Here is a 14,989-nt window from a genome sequence, read left to right as displayed (position 1 = left end):
AGTTAATCATGGACTGCAAATCTCCGAGGGGGCGGAGCTAGCACACCAAGGTCAATATCAACGTTTGGTTGGGAAGCTCATTTACCTATCCCACACTAGACATGATATTGCCTACGTCGTCGGAATTGTGAGTCAGTTCATGCATCGACCACAGAAGGATCACTATGAACCCGCATTGAGAATAGTCAAGTACCTCAAGGGAACAGTCGGGCATGGAATAATGTTCAAGAAGAATAAACTCCGAGAGGTGCATGGATACACGGATGCTGATTGGGCAAGCAACCCGGTTGACAGAAGATCGACAGCGGGTTATTTTACTTTTGTTGAAGGTAATCTAGTCACTTGGAGAAGCAAAAAATAAAAAGTAGTGGCATTATCCAGCGCCGAGGCAGAATTCAGAGGGATCAAAAGTGGACTAATGGAAATATTGTGGCTAAGAAGACTAATGAATGAGATTGGACTCACTTTAGAAAAGAGTCAACTCTTCTGTGATAACAAAGCAGCCATCAGCATATCCGAAAATCCAGTACAACACGATAGGACGAAACATGTCGAAGTCGACAGACACTTCATCAAGGAAAACATTGAGAGTGGAGCAGTAGAGCTACCATTTGTTCGATCTGGAGATCAACTGGCTGATATTCTAACCAAGGCTGTTAACTCGAGAAGTTTTACAAGTGCACTTTTCAAGTTGAGTTTTGGAGACCCCACCACCACTCAACTTGAGGGGGAGTGTTAGAAAAATAGAATATTATAGGGATCAATTACATTGATTAGGATCAATCACATTGATTACAGATTTGATACTAATTAGAGGAGATTGATATCATACCTTATAGAGGTATTTGTAACACCTATATAAAGGGTGATTGGAAGAACAATTAAAAAAAGCAATAAACCATAAATCCATTCTCTCGGTACTCTCTCTATTATCTCCAATCCTTAGCCATGTCTAATACAACATTCAAGAAATATATGTAATGATAAATTACTCAATAACATATTGCGATGATAAAATATTTTAAGAAAATTCAGATAACGGATAATATTTTCAAATCAGACACTAAGCAAAATTACTTTATTTGATATTTCAAATATATCACCGGGTCTCGTAACAAATAAATAAGTAAACGATAACTATGAATTAATTTTCCCCTCATACTGTATCTCCCACTAGGCACTAACGAAAGATCTCATATCCAATTTTAACACCAGTTTATATATCAGAGCATCCTTAGCGCTTTGGGTCTGGCCGTAATGAGCGAGTCCCGGCCCAGGCGTTGCGTTGGAGGAGAGGAAGATGCGGCCTGGGCCTGAGGACGCTCCCGGGGTCCGGCCCGGCCTAGGGTTAATTGGTTAGGGACCGGCCGCAACGCGGTCCGGCCCAGCGTTAATTCGTGTTCGGGCCGGGCCGGGCCGCAACTTAATTATTTTTTTAAAATTCGAAAATTTGTTTATAAATACCACTCCATCTATTTTCATATCCATTCAACTTCATTTCTCTTCCTAAAATTCAAAAAAATGCCTACTCGTCAAAGATTACTCGATGCTCAAATGTCTCGAATGTTAGAAGAGGCGGTACCGGCAATCCAAGAAGAAATCAACAACGAAGTCGAACGCTACCAAGCTGCTATTCAAGCTTGGAACGAACAACAAGTCTGGGTACCACGTACCCGGATGTATATTCACCGAGACCGTGAACAAGCTGCTTTGCGGCTTTTCACAGATTATTTCTCTTGCGATCCGCGATGGAGTGATCAGATGTTCCGTCGCCGATTCCGGATGCGGAGGCCTTTGTTCCTAAGCATTGTCAACGCAGTTGTAGCTCGTGACTCGTATTTCTGCCAAACCACTGATGTTGTGGGCCGGCAAAGTATATCGACTTTGCAGAAATGCACGTCTGCCATATGTCAACTCGCTTACGGAACTACAACAGATATGTTCGATGAGTATCTCCATGCAAGTGAGCATACTGGACGGGATTGCCTAGCTAAATTCTGTCGGGCAGTCATCGAAGCATTCAAGGATACATACTTGAGAAAGCCAACGACCGACGACGTTAGGAAGTGGGTGAACTTGCACGAGCGGACCCACGGCTTCCCGGGGATGCTTGGCAGCATTGACTGTATGCACTGGCAGTGGAAGAATTGTCCAACGGCTTGGAGAGGACAATACACTAGCGGGCACAAGGGCACACATCCCACGATTGTGTTGGAGGCCGTTGCCGACCAACGATTGTGGATCTGGCATGCCTACTTTGGTGTCGCGGGGTCGAACAACGACCTCAATGTGTTGAACGAGTCTCCATTGTTTAATGACTTGTGTGTCGGGCGAGCGCCGAACGTAGAGTTCACGGCCAATCACCTTCGGTATAGTATGAGGTACTATATGACAGACGGGATCTACCCTCGATGGCAAGTGTTCGTGAAGACTATCACATATCCGACAATGGATCGGAGGGCATTGTTTGCCGAAAGGCAAGAGGCGGCTCGGAAAGATGTGGAGCGTGCATTCGGAGTCCTCCAAGCACGGTGGGCTATTGTGAAGGGAGCGGCCCGTGGTTGGCAGCGTCCACTAATCGCCGACATCATCTATGCATGTATCATAATGCATAACATGATCGTTAAGGACGAGAAAGAAAATGTCACTTTGTGGAGCGACGATCCGCTCTCCAGCACCGGGAGTGACTACACTGTCACCGCCCTGCCCGTGCAGGGCCTTCCTCCCGACATCCGCAATGTCATGGCTCGTTTAGCTGCGATGCGCCAAGACGAACTACACACTCGCCTCCAAGCCGATCTAATTGAAGAGATTTGGACACGCACCAACGTTTTCCAGCATTGACGTTATGTTTTAATGTTTTTTTTGTATTTTTAAATTTCTATGTTGTAATTTTCAATTTCCGATCGAAGAACAACTTTTCCGTGTTTTAAATTTCCGACGTTTTTTATTTTACGAGTAAAATAGATTGAAGTTGCTAATAGTGTCATTTATTAGTTGTGGCCCGGGTTAGGGCCTGTGACTCAAATTTAGGGGAATGATAGTGGAGGGGACTTGGTGCCTGAATCCGAGCTAGGGTTAAGGATGCTCATAAACATGATTAAAGCCGAACTTTAATGATTGATTTACATGTTGATTCCAAAAATCATACCCCAATAATTCTTCAGAAAAATACAAAAGATTAATTAATTAAAAGCTACCTATATTTAGGTTGGTAGCTGGGTGCAGATCATGATTAGTTGATCCATAGAATTCTGAACCTGTGACAAAACTCTGTATTTACTATTTTAAAACTTTAAACAGTGAAATGACTTAGGTGCTATGCACTTTTATTCAATGAGTTTTGACATTTATGCACTACACTTTTATGGTGCATGTGGAGGGGCCCGGCTGCATATGATATCGCCTACAATCTTGTAGTAGCGCTTTAATTTATTTTAGAAATAATAATAATAACAATCATATGTGCAGTACTAATTTTGTCAAAACTCAATGTATTTTAAAATCATGTAATGATTGTAAGCACAGCACTTTACAGCGAATTCATTTGAGAATTAAGGTTTTATTGGGTCGATGTAAATTTTCATCATTGTATCACACTGGCCACTAATTTTATGACATTTTTTAGACAAACATTCTCGGCTCGTGTAAAAACTGCAACGTGTGTGCAGATTGAGTTCAGAGTGTCCACAATGGGGGAGCCGCGGCCGGCGGCCTTCGCGCGGCCCCCATTGCAGAGAGCCGAGAGCCGGGGCGCAGGGCCGGGAGCCGAGGGTGAGCCGCGGCCGCGGCCTTCACGCGGCTGAGCCGTGGGAGCCGCGGCCCTCCACTGCAGCGAGCCACGTTTCGCGGCTGGGCCGCGGAATAATTTTTTTTTTTTTTAAGTTTCGAAAATTATTTTATAAATATACACTCCCATTTCCATTTTTCCAACTCCATTTTACTTCCATTTTCCTCCATTTCCATTTTTCCAACTCTATTTTACTTCCATTTTCCTCCAATCTTTCCTTCCAATTTCAATACAACCTTGGAACTATGGATTCCGACGATAAACAATTCCAACAAGCGGTAGATCTGGAGTTCCAAAACGACTGCCCTACAGACGTTGTTCGACGAATACCTACAGATGGGCGAAACGACTGCCCTACAGACGTTGTTCGACGAATACCTACAGATGGGCGAAACGACTGCCCTACAGACGTTGAGGCAGTTTTGCAGGGGCATTAAGGATATCTTCAAGGGAGAGTATCTACGGAAGCCATCGGCTGATGATTGCCAACGTCTGATGGACATGCACGGGACTGTACATCATTTTCCAGGGATGTTGGGGAGCATCGATTGCATGCACTGGGAGTGGAGGAACTGCCCGGTGGCTTGGAAGGGGCAATTCACTTCTGGTTTCAAAGGGCGACATCCCACGATGATTCTTGAAGCAATTGCTGATTACCGCTTGCGAATCTGGCACGCGTATTTTGGGGTCGCTGGATCGAACAACGACATCAACGTTCTACGATCGTCCCACCTGTTCAATGACGAGAGCCGGGGTGAGGGTCCGCAGGTTAGATTCATGGCCAATGGCACTCAGTACAACATGGGGTACTATTTGGCCGATGGTATATACCCTCGCTGGCCCGTGTTTGTGAAGACGATCCGACAACCCGTTGGACCGAAGCAAACCTACTTCGCGAAAAAACAAGAGGGTGCTAGGAAGGATGTGGAGCGAGCTTTTGGTGTACTCCAAGCGCGATGAGCAATTATACGGTGCCCGGCTCGACAATGGCACGAAAATGATGTCGCAGACATCATGACTGCATGTATCATATTGCACAATATGATAATAGATGACGAAGGATTTGCTGCAGAGCGGTGGACACCGGAAGATGGTGCTAGTTCGAGCTCGGGTACTGCCATGGAGCCCCTGCAGATGGGTGTACCACGTAGTAATGAATACTTGATCCAGCGGTACACCGATATGCGGAGCCAAATATCGCATTCATCACTGCAGGCTGATATGGTTGAAGAGGTCTGGAACCGTAGAAGTAGCGCCGCAGAGTGATTTGGGTTTTGGGTTTCCCCCAGTGTTTTTAAACTAGATCACTTTCGTTGTATAATTTTCCTATCTTAATATAATACACCGAAATTATTGTTACATTTTTTTTAGGTTGAGAATTTTTTTTTGTTTATAATCCAAATTATTTTATTTTAATTAAATTTATAAATATCATAAATTTAAAGACTAATAAAATTTATTAGACATAAATTAAAAAATATTATTACAAAAGCAAACAAATTAATTTTATTTTTTGGAGAGGGCCACATTTCGTGGCCCTATTGTTTTTATACATTTCGTGGCCTTTACCATTGTAAAGGCCACAAGAGAGCCACGAATGGTGGTCGGGCCACATTTGGTGGCCTTCAAGGGCCACCATTGTGGACACTCTCATGCATCTAAGGCCATCCACTGCGCTGTCTCTATACCATCCCTTAAACCGTCCCTTAACTACTATTTGATCACTATTTGAGGGCCCCACTGTCCTTTTTTCCTCCATCCCTTAACTAAGGGACGAAACCTGCAACGCTCCGTCCCTTAACCGTCCCTTAATTACTATTTATTCAATTTCATTTTTTATTTTTTTTCCAACCCAATTCAATTTAAACAAACACAATTCATTAAAATTAAAACAACATTACAACTTAAACTTAAAAAAAAGACATAATTAAAATTCTAAAAAAAATAAAAATGACATAAAAATGTGGAGAAATAGCGGTTTACTCATGAAGAAACGGCGACGGAAGTAGGTATCTCCCCAAATCGGGTTATCGCAGAAGTAGTCGCGTACTAACCGTGCGTGCGGCTTCCTCCCGGTTCCGATTGATGTACTTCCGGGAGCGTCGTGGGGGTGGCGTGGCTTCCTCCGCCTCTCGTCGTCGATCTTCTTCAAGTGATTGTTCCATTAATTGACGCATTTGCTCAAAAGGATCCATTTGTTTGAGTTGATTTAAGATGAAAATTGGAGTGATAGAGAGGATTTGAGAGGAATAGATGCGTGTTTGTGTTTGAAATGAGTATGAAATATGATTATTTATAGAGTAAAATAAATAAATAAAGGAAAATAAAAAATTAACGGTAATATTACCGTTTGAAAATTAATTTTTTTTATTAAAATTCGAATTAAAAAAATGAATTATTGCGTCATCCGTGACGACGCCCACTCGCGGGCCAGCGAGTGGGCGTCACGCAAGCATCGGGCGCGCGACACGTCTCCCGGGCGCGTGGCGGGACGGCGCGTCCCGTGTCTCGCGTCTACGGGCTACGGGACGAGACGGGCGCGGGACGGGACGGGATGATCGTTGCAACGGATCCCGCGGAGGACCCGTCCCTCCGGGACGAAATGCGAGCCCGGCGCGGGACGCGTTGTGGATGGTCTAAGCGAGAACAAGGATTACAATTGTCCCTCTCAAATTTCATGCCTTAATGTACATTAAGGTAATTTGGAGTCTGTTGGTTGTATATTTAGTACCCCTTGAATAACTATGAGAAATTGAGCATATCAAAAATGAAAACAACAAATGACATATTTATAGGAAAGTTACTTGTTGCTAGATAGATTTCATTTTGAGTTGTTAGTTTCATTTTGCATGATAAGAAAACAATTACTACAAGATTTTACACATTTTGAATGGTCATATGTGATCATAGTAGTATTATTTATGAATAACAAATTAAAGGAAATTAAATGTGAGTTTTTGGTATATAAAATTTTAATCTGAATTTAAATCATTACGACTTATGTGGTTGTCCACTCCAAGTCTCCAACTACCTAATATTGAATTCATTTCACAAATGCAAAAATAAATAGTAATCTTAGTGCCCAAAACAATTACTCCATTACATACGTCATTATATATTAGATGCCAACAGACAAACTTTAAACTTATTTTAAATTAGTCAAACTTTGACACAAATGAAACTCAGACAAGTTAAACATGCAAACTGATGGACGTTCACATCATGGTGTATTACCAATTATAGAATTCTTTAAATATAAATTTATTCACACAACGATTTTTTTTTGTTTCTTTTTAAAAATACTTTCATTCTCCACTTCTTTGGTGATGATTTGAAATTAAGACCAGTTGCAATATTAGTGCAAGGTTTATGGCATACAACTCATTTGAGGTGGTCACATATTTACTAATGGTGTCGCCTCGCCTCACTACACCTTAATCCCACAAAACACTTCAATTTTGCATAATTACTCTGTCTCCACTGACACTGTATAGCACACCACCAAGAAACTGGCTAGGTCCATTTTAAAAAAAAAATTAATTTTTGACGATTATTTTGTCCTTTCTCATTGTAAAGAGGAACTTTAGAAATATAAATTTTAATATAACATTAATAAAGTGTGAAATAGAAAGAAAAAATGATTGATATATTGCTAGGAGAGAATGAGTCACACTTAGAGAAAAAACTTGTCAAGATAAGAGACAAATTAAAAGGACCCAAGATAAAAAAAGACTATTTTTATGTGACGGAGGGAGTACATTTTTTATCTTTTATCGACAATACTTGGAATTTAGTACTCCCTTTGTACCACCATAAGAGCATCCACATCCGTGCTCTTGCCAACGAGTACGGATGTGGGCCCAGACCCACTTTTACTCCCTGCTCTTAGTCAAGAGCACAACACACACATCCTTGCTCTTCTGCAAGGACATGCTCAAGGGCCCAGCATTCTATTATTCAATTTAAATAAAAACATTTTCACAATATTAAAATGCATTAAAAATAACCGGAATAATATTACAAATTACAAAAAAAATAAAAATTACATAATTAAAACCCTAAAAATTAAAAATTACATAATTAAATTCATAAAATTAAAAAAACCCACTACTCGTGGCTGAATTTCGCCCAAATGGATGATGAATGTGTGTATTTATAGATGATTTTGGGATTAATTTTTTTAAAAAAATTTAATTTTTTTTTGAAAATGGTAATAAAATCTGTATATTTTTGGGAATCCAAAAATATATATTTTTTAATTTTTGGTATTATTTTCGATTTTTTAAAAAAAGAAAAAAATAAAATGCGAAGGGCCAATAGAAACGCGTCACGTCGCCCTGCTTGCTGGCACGGACGTACTCTTAGCTAAGAGCAGCGCCGTGCCAGCAGCAAGAGCGCAGCGGCGGACAACGGTGCCGTGCCGCTGGCACAGACGGACGGACAACGGTGTGCTCTCCGCTGTGAATGCTCTAAGCGAGTCACTTTTCCTTTTGAGATGCCATACTATAAGGCAATCCGCAATGGCGCCTAGCGCACCGCCTAGTTGAGCGCCGGCGCTAGGCCGTGCGCTAGGCGGTCCATTGCAAATGCCCAGCCATTTTCAGAATTAAAAACCGCCTAGCGCTCGGCGATTTCGTGGCGCTAGGCGATCCGCTCGACGTTATTGCAACGTCCGGATCGCCTAGCGCATCGCCTAGACGATTTTTTTTCCGAAACACTATATATACGCGCTTTGCACTTCATTTTCATTCGTACCACTTGTTTTAACGAGTACTCTCTCTATCTTAATTTCTGTACAAGATCAACACCGAGAAATGGAGAACACCAACGAAGGTACTCCAGTGACGAGCAGGTCTCAAACTCTCCCGGTACCCGTGGGAGGTGGATGGGGTCCGATGCCAGGGTACTATAACATGTACCCGTGGCAGGGGATGATGCCAGGGATGGCACCTGGGGGAGTACGCCGTCGTGGCAGGGGGTATCGGGGATGCAGCCCGGTGTGCAGATGATGCCGGGGTGGGCACCCGGGATGCAGATGATGCCTAGTGGGGACGCTGATGCAGCCCCGACAGGGGGGGTACCGGCGACGCAGGGGACGCCGGGGGAGGAAAACGTCTATCGCCCCAGTTTTGATTTTTCGACTGCTTCTTGCACACATCGACCCCAGCGGATTCACAGTTAACGCAATTTGAGTCTTTCTTCTTAGAGGAGTTAGGGTTCGATATGCTCGGGGTTTCGGAAACTCTCGATCAAATGGGGGAAGCAGTGCGGGGTCGGGGCGACCCAAAGAAGAAGGGCAAGGCGAAGAAGAAGGGCGAGTCGTCGTAGTCGGGTGTGGATAGCCAGGTCCGGAGGAGGTGGAACGACACGGAGAACGTCGCGCTGTCCAAGGCGTGGGTGAGTGTTTGCGACGATCCTCTCGTTTCGAACAACCAGAGGATCGTCAACTTGTGGGGCAAGATAGCAGCAGCCTACCAGACATTTTGCTCAGAGGGGAGGCCACGCAACGGGGAGGATTGCCAGAAGGGGTGGGACCGAATCAGGGCTGCCGTCTCCCGATTTTTGGGTTTGTACGCCAACGCCCTCAGCATGCAGAGCAGTGGCCAAACGGAGGAAGACTGCAGGAGGATAGCGGAGAAAGCCTTCCCCCAGCCCGGGTTGTATAAGGAGTTCACCTACTGGAACTGATGTCTTGTGCTGAACGACTCCGAGAAGTTCCGAGTAGGTGTCGACGCTGGCTGGCCGAAGAAGCAACGATTGAACTATACCTATGATTTCAGCGGCAGCAGCGGTGGTTCCCACGACCTCCCCGAGACGGCCCAGGAGGTCCCGACCCCTCGTTCGTTCGCTCGCCGAACTCGCCCGGTTGGGCACAAGCGGGCTCAACGGGAGGCGAGGGGGGTCGCCGGGGGTTCCCAGGAGGTCCAGTCGGCATCCCCCCTTGGCCAATCCACAGCGGATCTCAAATTCTTCGCGCGTCAACAAACGCGCTCAGATGGTCAAGACGCTGGCCGAATGGCGGGCGGCGGTGGACCCCGTGGAGAAGAGTTTGCTTGAAACATTGCTCATGAGCATGCAGGACGAGTTGGAGGCGGCACAGAGGGAGACCGGCGGGAGTAGAGACGGTGGCGACGGAGGCGGAGGCGAGGGTGGCGACAGCGACGGAGGAGACGACGACGGAGACGAGGAGTGAATTATTGTACTTTTTTTTAATTATTGTAATTTTTTTTAAATTATTGTACTTTTTTTAAATTATTGTACTTTTTAAAATTTTAATAGTATTATTAATGTTTCCCGTATATGTCTCGTAAATTAAATTCCGTATATTGTGTGATTGTTAATTATTTCATTTTTATATAATTGTTATTAGTGATGTGGCTAGGCTATGGCTGGGCTATTTGCTTGTTTTGATGATGTAACAGGAGAATTTTTAGTGCTGATGATGTGGCAGAAGGAGTTTGTGGCTAGGCTATGGCCGAGCTATTGCTGGGGTATTCCTATTATGGATGGCCGAAGTAAGTCATTTCTTTCTTATAGAGTACTTTTTCCCAACCTGCTCTATTTTCTCTATCCACTAAATTCATTAAATATCAACTTTTTAAATCTTGTGCCGATAAGAATTGTCTCCATTATAACAATTATAATGGAGAGATTATAAATTTTTAGACCACATATCCACATATTTTACTTATTTAGGCCACTAAATAAAAAATTGAAGGACTTACTTTGAAGGCCGGTTGAAGAGTAGTTATAGTTTGGTGTGTCTCTACGACTCTACCTATACCTTATCAGTTTCCAATGCAATTTCTAATTAAATCAGTCAATAATAATAAAAACATTAGCCAATGAATTATAAAAAATAAAATTTCCCAATTCGCATTTCTTCCAGTGCCCCACTATTCCGAAAACGATTATAGATAAATCCATGTCCCCTCTGAAACCACAATCCCTCATTCCATTTCTCTCTCTCTCTGCGAAGTGTATGTTCTCTCGTTGTCTCATTTGTCATACATTTTCCTGAATCAGTTTGGTGGGGCTGTTCACCTTCTTTTCCCACAACAAAACTAACAATAAAAACTCCCTCAACTCTTAACAAAAACAATCACACCCCACTCTTGAACTGATTTAGAGAGATGAAGACAATCACGGCCCGAAGCTCACACGACTCCTTCTCCTTCTCCCGCAGATACTTCAACTGGAAGAAGAAGAGCGCCGACGACGAAGAAGACGACGACATGGCCGAAATCCTCAACCTCCCCCACGAGGAGGAAGAAGTAGACAAGGACGACCTCAGCTTCCACCTCCGCCGCTCCAGCTCCGCCGGCGCCGCCAAGAAAACGCCGCGTAAAAAGCTCTCCGTCATGGCGGTGGCGAAACTACGCTTGGCGCGGGCCTTGGGCCGGACCGGGCCTAATTTGTCGTCGGGCCTGGGGACGAAGGTCGTCGGGACGCTGTTCGGGCACCGGCGCGGGCACGTGTGCTTCGCGTTCCAGGAGGATTTCAAGCTCGGGCCGGGCTTTTTGGTGGAGCTGGCGACGCCGACGAGCGTGCTGGTGAAGGAGATGGCGTCCGGGCTGGTGAGGATCGCGCTGGAGTGTGAGAAGCGGGCCGAGAAGAAGGGGGCGAAGCTTCTGGAAGAGCCCGTTTGGAGGACTTACTGCAACGGGAAGAGGTGCGGCTACGCGATGAGGAGGGACTGCGGGCCCGAGGAGTGGAAGGTGCTCAACGCAATCGGGCCGATTTCGATGGGGGCAGGGGTGCTGCCCGGGCCGGGCTGCGGGGATGGGGAGATGATGTATATGCGGGCCAAGTTTGAGAGAGTTGTGGGCAGCAAAGATTCTGAGGCTTTCTACATGATGAATCCGGATGGGAATGGAGGGCCCGAACTCAGCATCTATTTGCTTAGAGTTTGAATCTTTTTTTTTTAATTAATTTAAGTTTATGTTTGAATTTACTTCGGTTTTAGGAATGTTTTTAGGCTTTTTTTTTTAAAAAAATGGGGAAAGTTTTAGTGGGATAGGAGAGATGGTTGGTTGGATATATGATGATGGTATATTGTGTATAGGTGAGGGTAGTTACTCTGTTTTTTCCCTTTCCCTAATGAATGAAAGCTGGAGAAATGCAGTTATTGTGTTGTGTGCTAATTTTTGGTTGATTTTGCTATTTTAGGCCATCCACAATGCTGTCTCTATACCGTCTCTTAAACCGTCTTTTAACTACTATTTGAGCACTATTTGAGGGCCCCACTGTCGTTTTTGCCTCCATCTCTTAACTAAGAGACGGAACCTGCAACGCTCCGTCTCTTAACAGTCTCTATACCGTCTCTTAATTACTATTCATTCAATTTAATTTATAATTTTTTTTAAAACCCAATTCAATTTAAACAAACACACTTTATTAAAATTAAAACAAAATTAAAAAACACACAAAATTAAAAACACACAAAAAAACACACAAAATAAAAAAAACACACAAAATAAAAAAAAACTAATCGGAAGGGCTAATCATCCTCCGGAGGCGGTCGAGGTTGAGGGGGAGTCGGAAGGCCAAGTTGTGCTGCCATATGCACAATTCCGTTCCACCAGGCCGCGTATTGGGAGTGCGAGAAGCGGGAAGTGTCCGCCATTGTGGCGGTCATGTACGCCACCATAAGTGTGTCCGAGCCTCCTCGCGAGCCCGATCCTGAGGCCGGCTGGCTTGATTCGCCTCGGCCCTTCCTTGCTCTAGCCACTTTCGCCGCCTTCGTCCCTTGCGGCCGACGGCGCCTACTCGCGGATCCTCCTGCATCGCCGACCGTACCCGCAAACTCCTGGGATTCAACATCATGTTGGCTGATGCCTTCAGCAGTGTCACCACCAGACGCACCAATACTAGACGAGTATTGGCCACTCGCCGTATGCTTCATGCGCTTCGAGTTTGAGCCCGAGCTGGAGCGGAAACCGCCGGCCCATCGTTCCTCGTCCTTGACGGCCTGCCAACATCAACAAATCTGAATTGATGTCCCTCGTCCTGGTAGTAGGCGCGCAAAGCGGACGTCAAAATGTCGGTGGCCGTGGTGCCGCTTTGGTAGCGCGCCTCTTCAGTCGAGTAGATGCCGCAGAATTTTTTGACCTGTCGGTCGACTCGGTCAAAGTGACAGCGGATCATTTGCGCTTGCGGGAGCGGTTCGACTTTATTTGGTGGTAGACCTCGACAACCTTTTCCCAGAAACACTTCCGGGTTTGTTGATTCCCGACGATGGGATCGTACGAGACCGTGATCCAGGCGTTGTACACCGCCATCGTTTCGAGGTTGTTGTACGGATGTCGGCCAAGATCCTCTTCCTCTTCTTCCTCCTCGTCCTCGCCCGTCTGGGGTTGTACACTGCCTCGGCCACCTCCACCGCCTCGCCCACTTCCACCGCCTCGCCCACTTCCACCGCCTCGGCCGATGCCCGGCGTGGGATCAACTGGAAAATCCTCCCGGATCTGGGATAATCCCTGCGAAAACCGCGGGACGTTGGGACGAACATATGCATCAAGGTCAAAATTGGGTGGTTGGTACCCCCCCGGCGTCGCCGAACCCTGCGTCCCCGGCGTTGACGAACCTCCACCGCCCAATGTGTTGATCATGTTCTCCCAATCACCGAACGAGTTGAGATCCCACCCGCCGGAGCCGGAGCCGCCATAGTTGCCCTCGCCGTCGCCGGACATCTTGAGTTGGGTTATGAAAATTTCAGTGAAAATTTGAGAGAAAATTTAGATGATAGGAAGAATAGATGTGTAGTTGTGTGTAAATGAGGATGAGTTTAGGAGTATTTATAGAGTAAAAAATTTAATAAAAAATAAAAAAATTGTAAAAAAAAACAAAAAAAAGGTAATAATACCGTTACAAATTTTTTTTTAATTTAAATTCGAATTTTTTTTAAAAAAATATTTATTGCGTCAGCACGTGACGACGCCCACTCGCGGGCAGGCGAGTGGGCGTCACGCACGACGCCAGGCTGCGCCACGTCGCCTAGGCGCGTGGCGAGACAGCTCGTCTCGTGGCTCGCCGAGACGAGACGCGGGACGAGACGGGACGAGACGAAGGCTGCAACGCGTCTCGCCGGGGTCTCGTCTCGCCGGGACGAGACGCGAGACGCCGGCGAGACCCGTTGTGGATTATCTTTGTCTAAACACATTAATGATTCATAGTTAATGATCTACACCCCTTCTTATTGAGTGTGAATGGCTCGGAATTATGTACAAACATAATTAGGAATTTAGTATTGTCTTATCTGGTTTTGCTCACCATTTATATCTTGTGCCAAGATTTTGGGTGGAATTCACACAACCAAATGTTAATATTTTATTAAAAAATACATTAGATATGCAGATAAATGTAATATTTTTATGAGAGACACACATGGAATTATTGAGTGGAAAGTACAAAATGTATTCTGTTATTAGGATGGAGTGGTCATGAGATTGAATTCTTATTCTTTCCCTTGATAAAACGAAATGAAAAACAATTGTAATGATTGGGCATGATTCGGCCACGGACACACCCAAATCGAAGACGGCCCAACACATGGGAGACCTCAATAATGTGTTCCTAACACGTGCTGATGATTTCTCTGAAGTCCAACTTAACAATTTTATACACAAATTGTTTCCATTTCTCTTTATTACGAAAATTAACAACCAACACACTTCCATAAATTGACACGAATAAAACAAAACACCAATTCGGTGACAGGTAAGGTAGCTTACTTTTACCATCCTTTCATCGAAATCTAGAAAAAATCATTTTTCAGAACTTTTATTTTTAAGTTATTTATTAGGACTTACCATCCATATCCCTCGTGTCTCGATACCGTCTCATCCCTTAACTGTTCATAGGCCACACCGCACTTTTTACCTCATCTCTTAAATAAGAGACAACACATACAACCCTCAATCTCTTAACCATCTCATCCTTTAACTATTGATTCAATTTCATTTTTTTATTTTTATTTCCAACAAATTTAATTAATAAAAACACAATTCATTAAATAAAAGAAAATTATAATTTAAAATCCTAAAAAACAAAAAAAACACATAATTAAATAAAAAAAGATGATATGATAGTGATGAGAAGAAAAAAAAGATGAGAGATAGTGTGCTTGTGTGTAAAAATGAAAGAGGTAATGCGAGTATTTATAGAATTAAAAAAAAAATTAAATTCAAACCGTAATAT

At 44.2% G+C, this 14,989-nt stretch overlaps 1 protein-coding gene across 1 annotated transcript; it reads left to right on the top strand.

Annotated features, from left to right (window-relative positions):
* Positions 1-10,687: 10,687 nt before the first annotated feature.
* On the top strand, positions 10,688-11,934 carry LOC121767280 (protein MIZU-KUSSEI 1-like). The gene has a single exon (XM_042163519.1). It carries the CDS (start codon positions 10,924-10,926, stop codon positions 11,701-11,703), a length of 780 nt encoding a protein of 259 aa, XP_042019453.1. The 5' UTR covers positions 10,688-10,923; the 3' UTR covers positions 11,704-11,934.
* Positions 11,935-14,989: the final 3,055 nt, after the last annotated feature.

Source organism: Salvia splendens, chromosome 15, assembly GCF_004379255.2.
Source record: "Salvia splendens isolate huo1 chromosome 15, SspV2, whole genome shotgun sequence".
Lineage (NCBI taxonomy): Eukaryota > Viridiplantae > Streptophyta > Magnoliopsida > Lamiales > Lamiaceae > Salvia > Salvia splendens.
This window is presented reverse-complemented; position numbering and strand designations above follow the sequence as displayed.

Bases quoted from the DNA above. Each gene is read 5' to 3' on its own strand.
- LOC121767280 (XM_042163519.1), top strand. From the start codon at position 10,924: ATGAAGACAATCACGGCCCGAAGCTCACACGACTCCTTCTCCTTCTCC.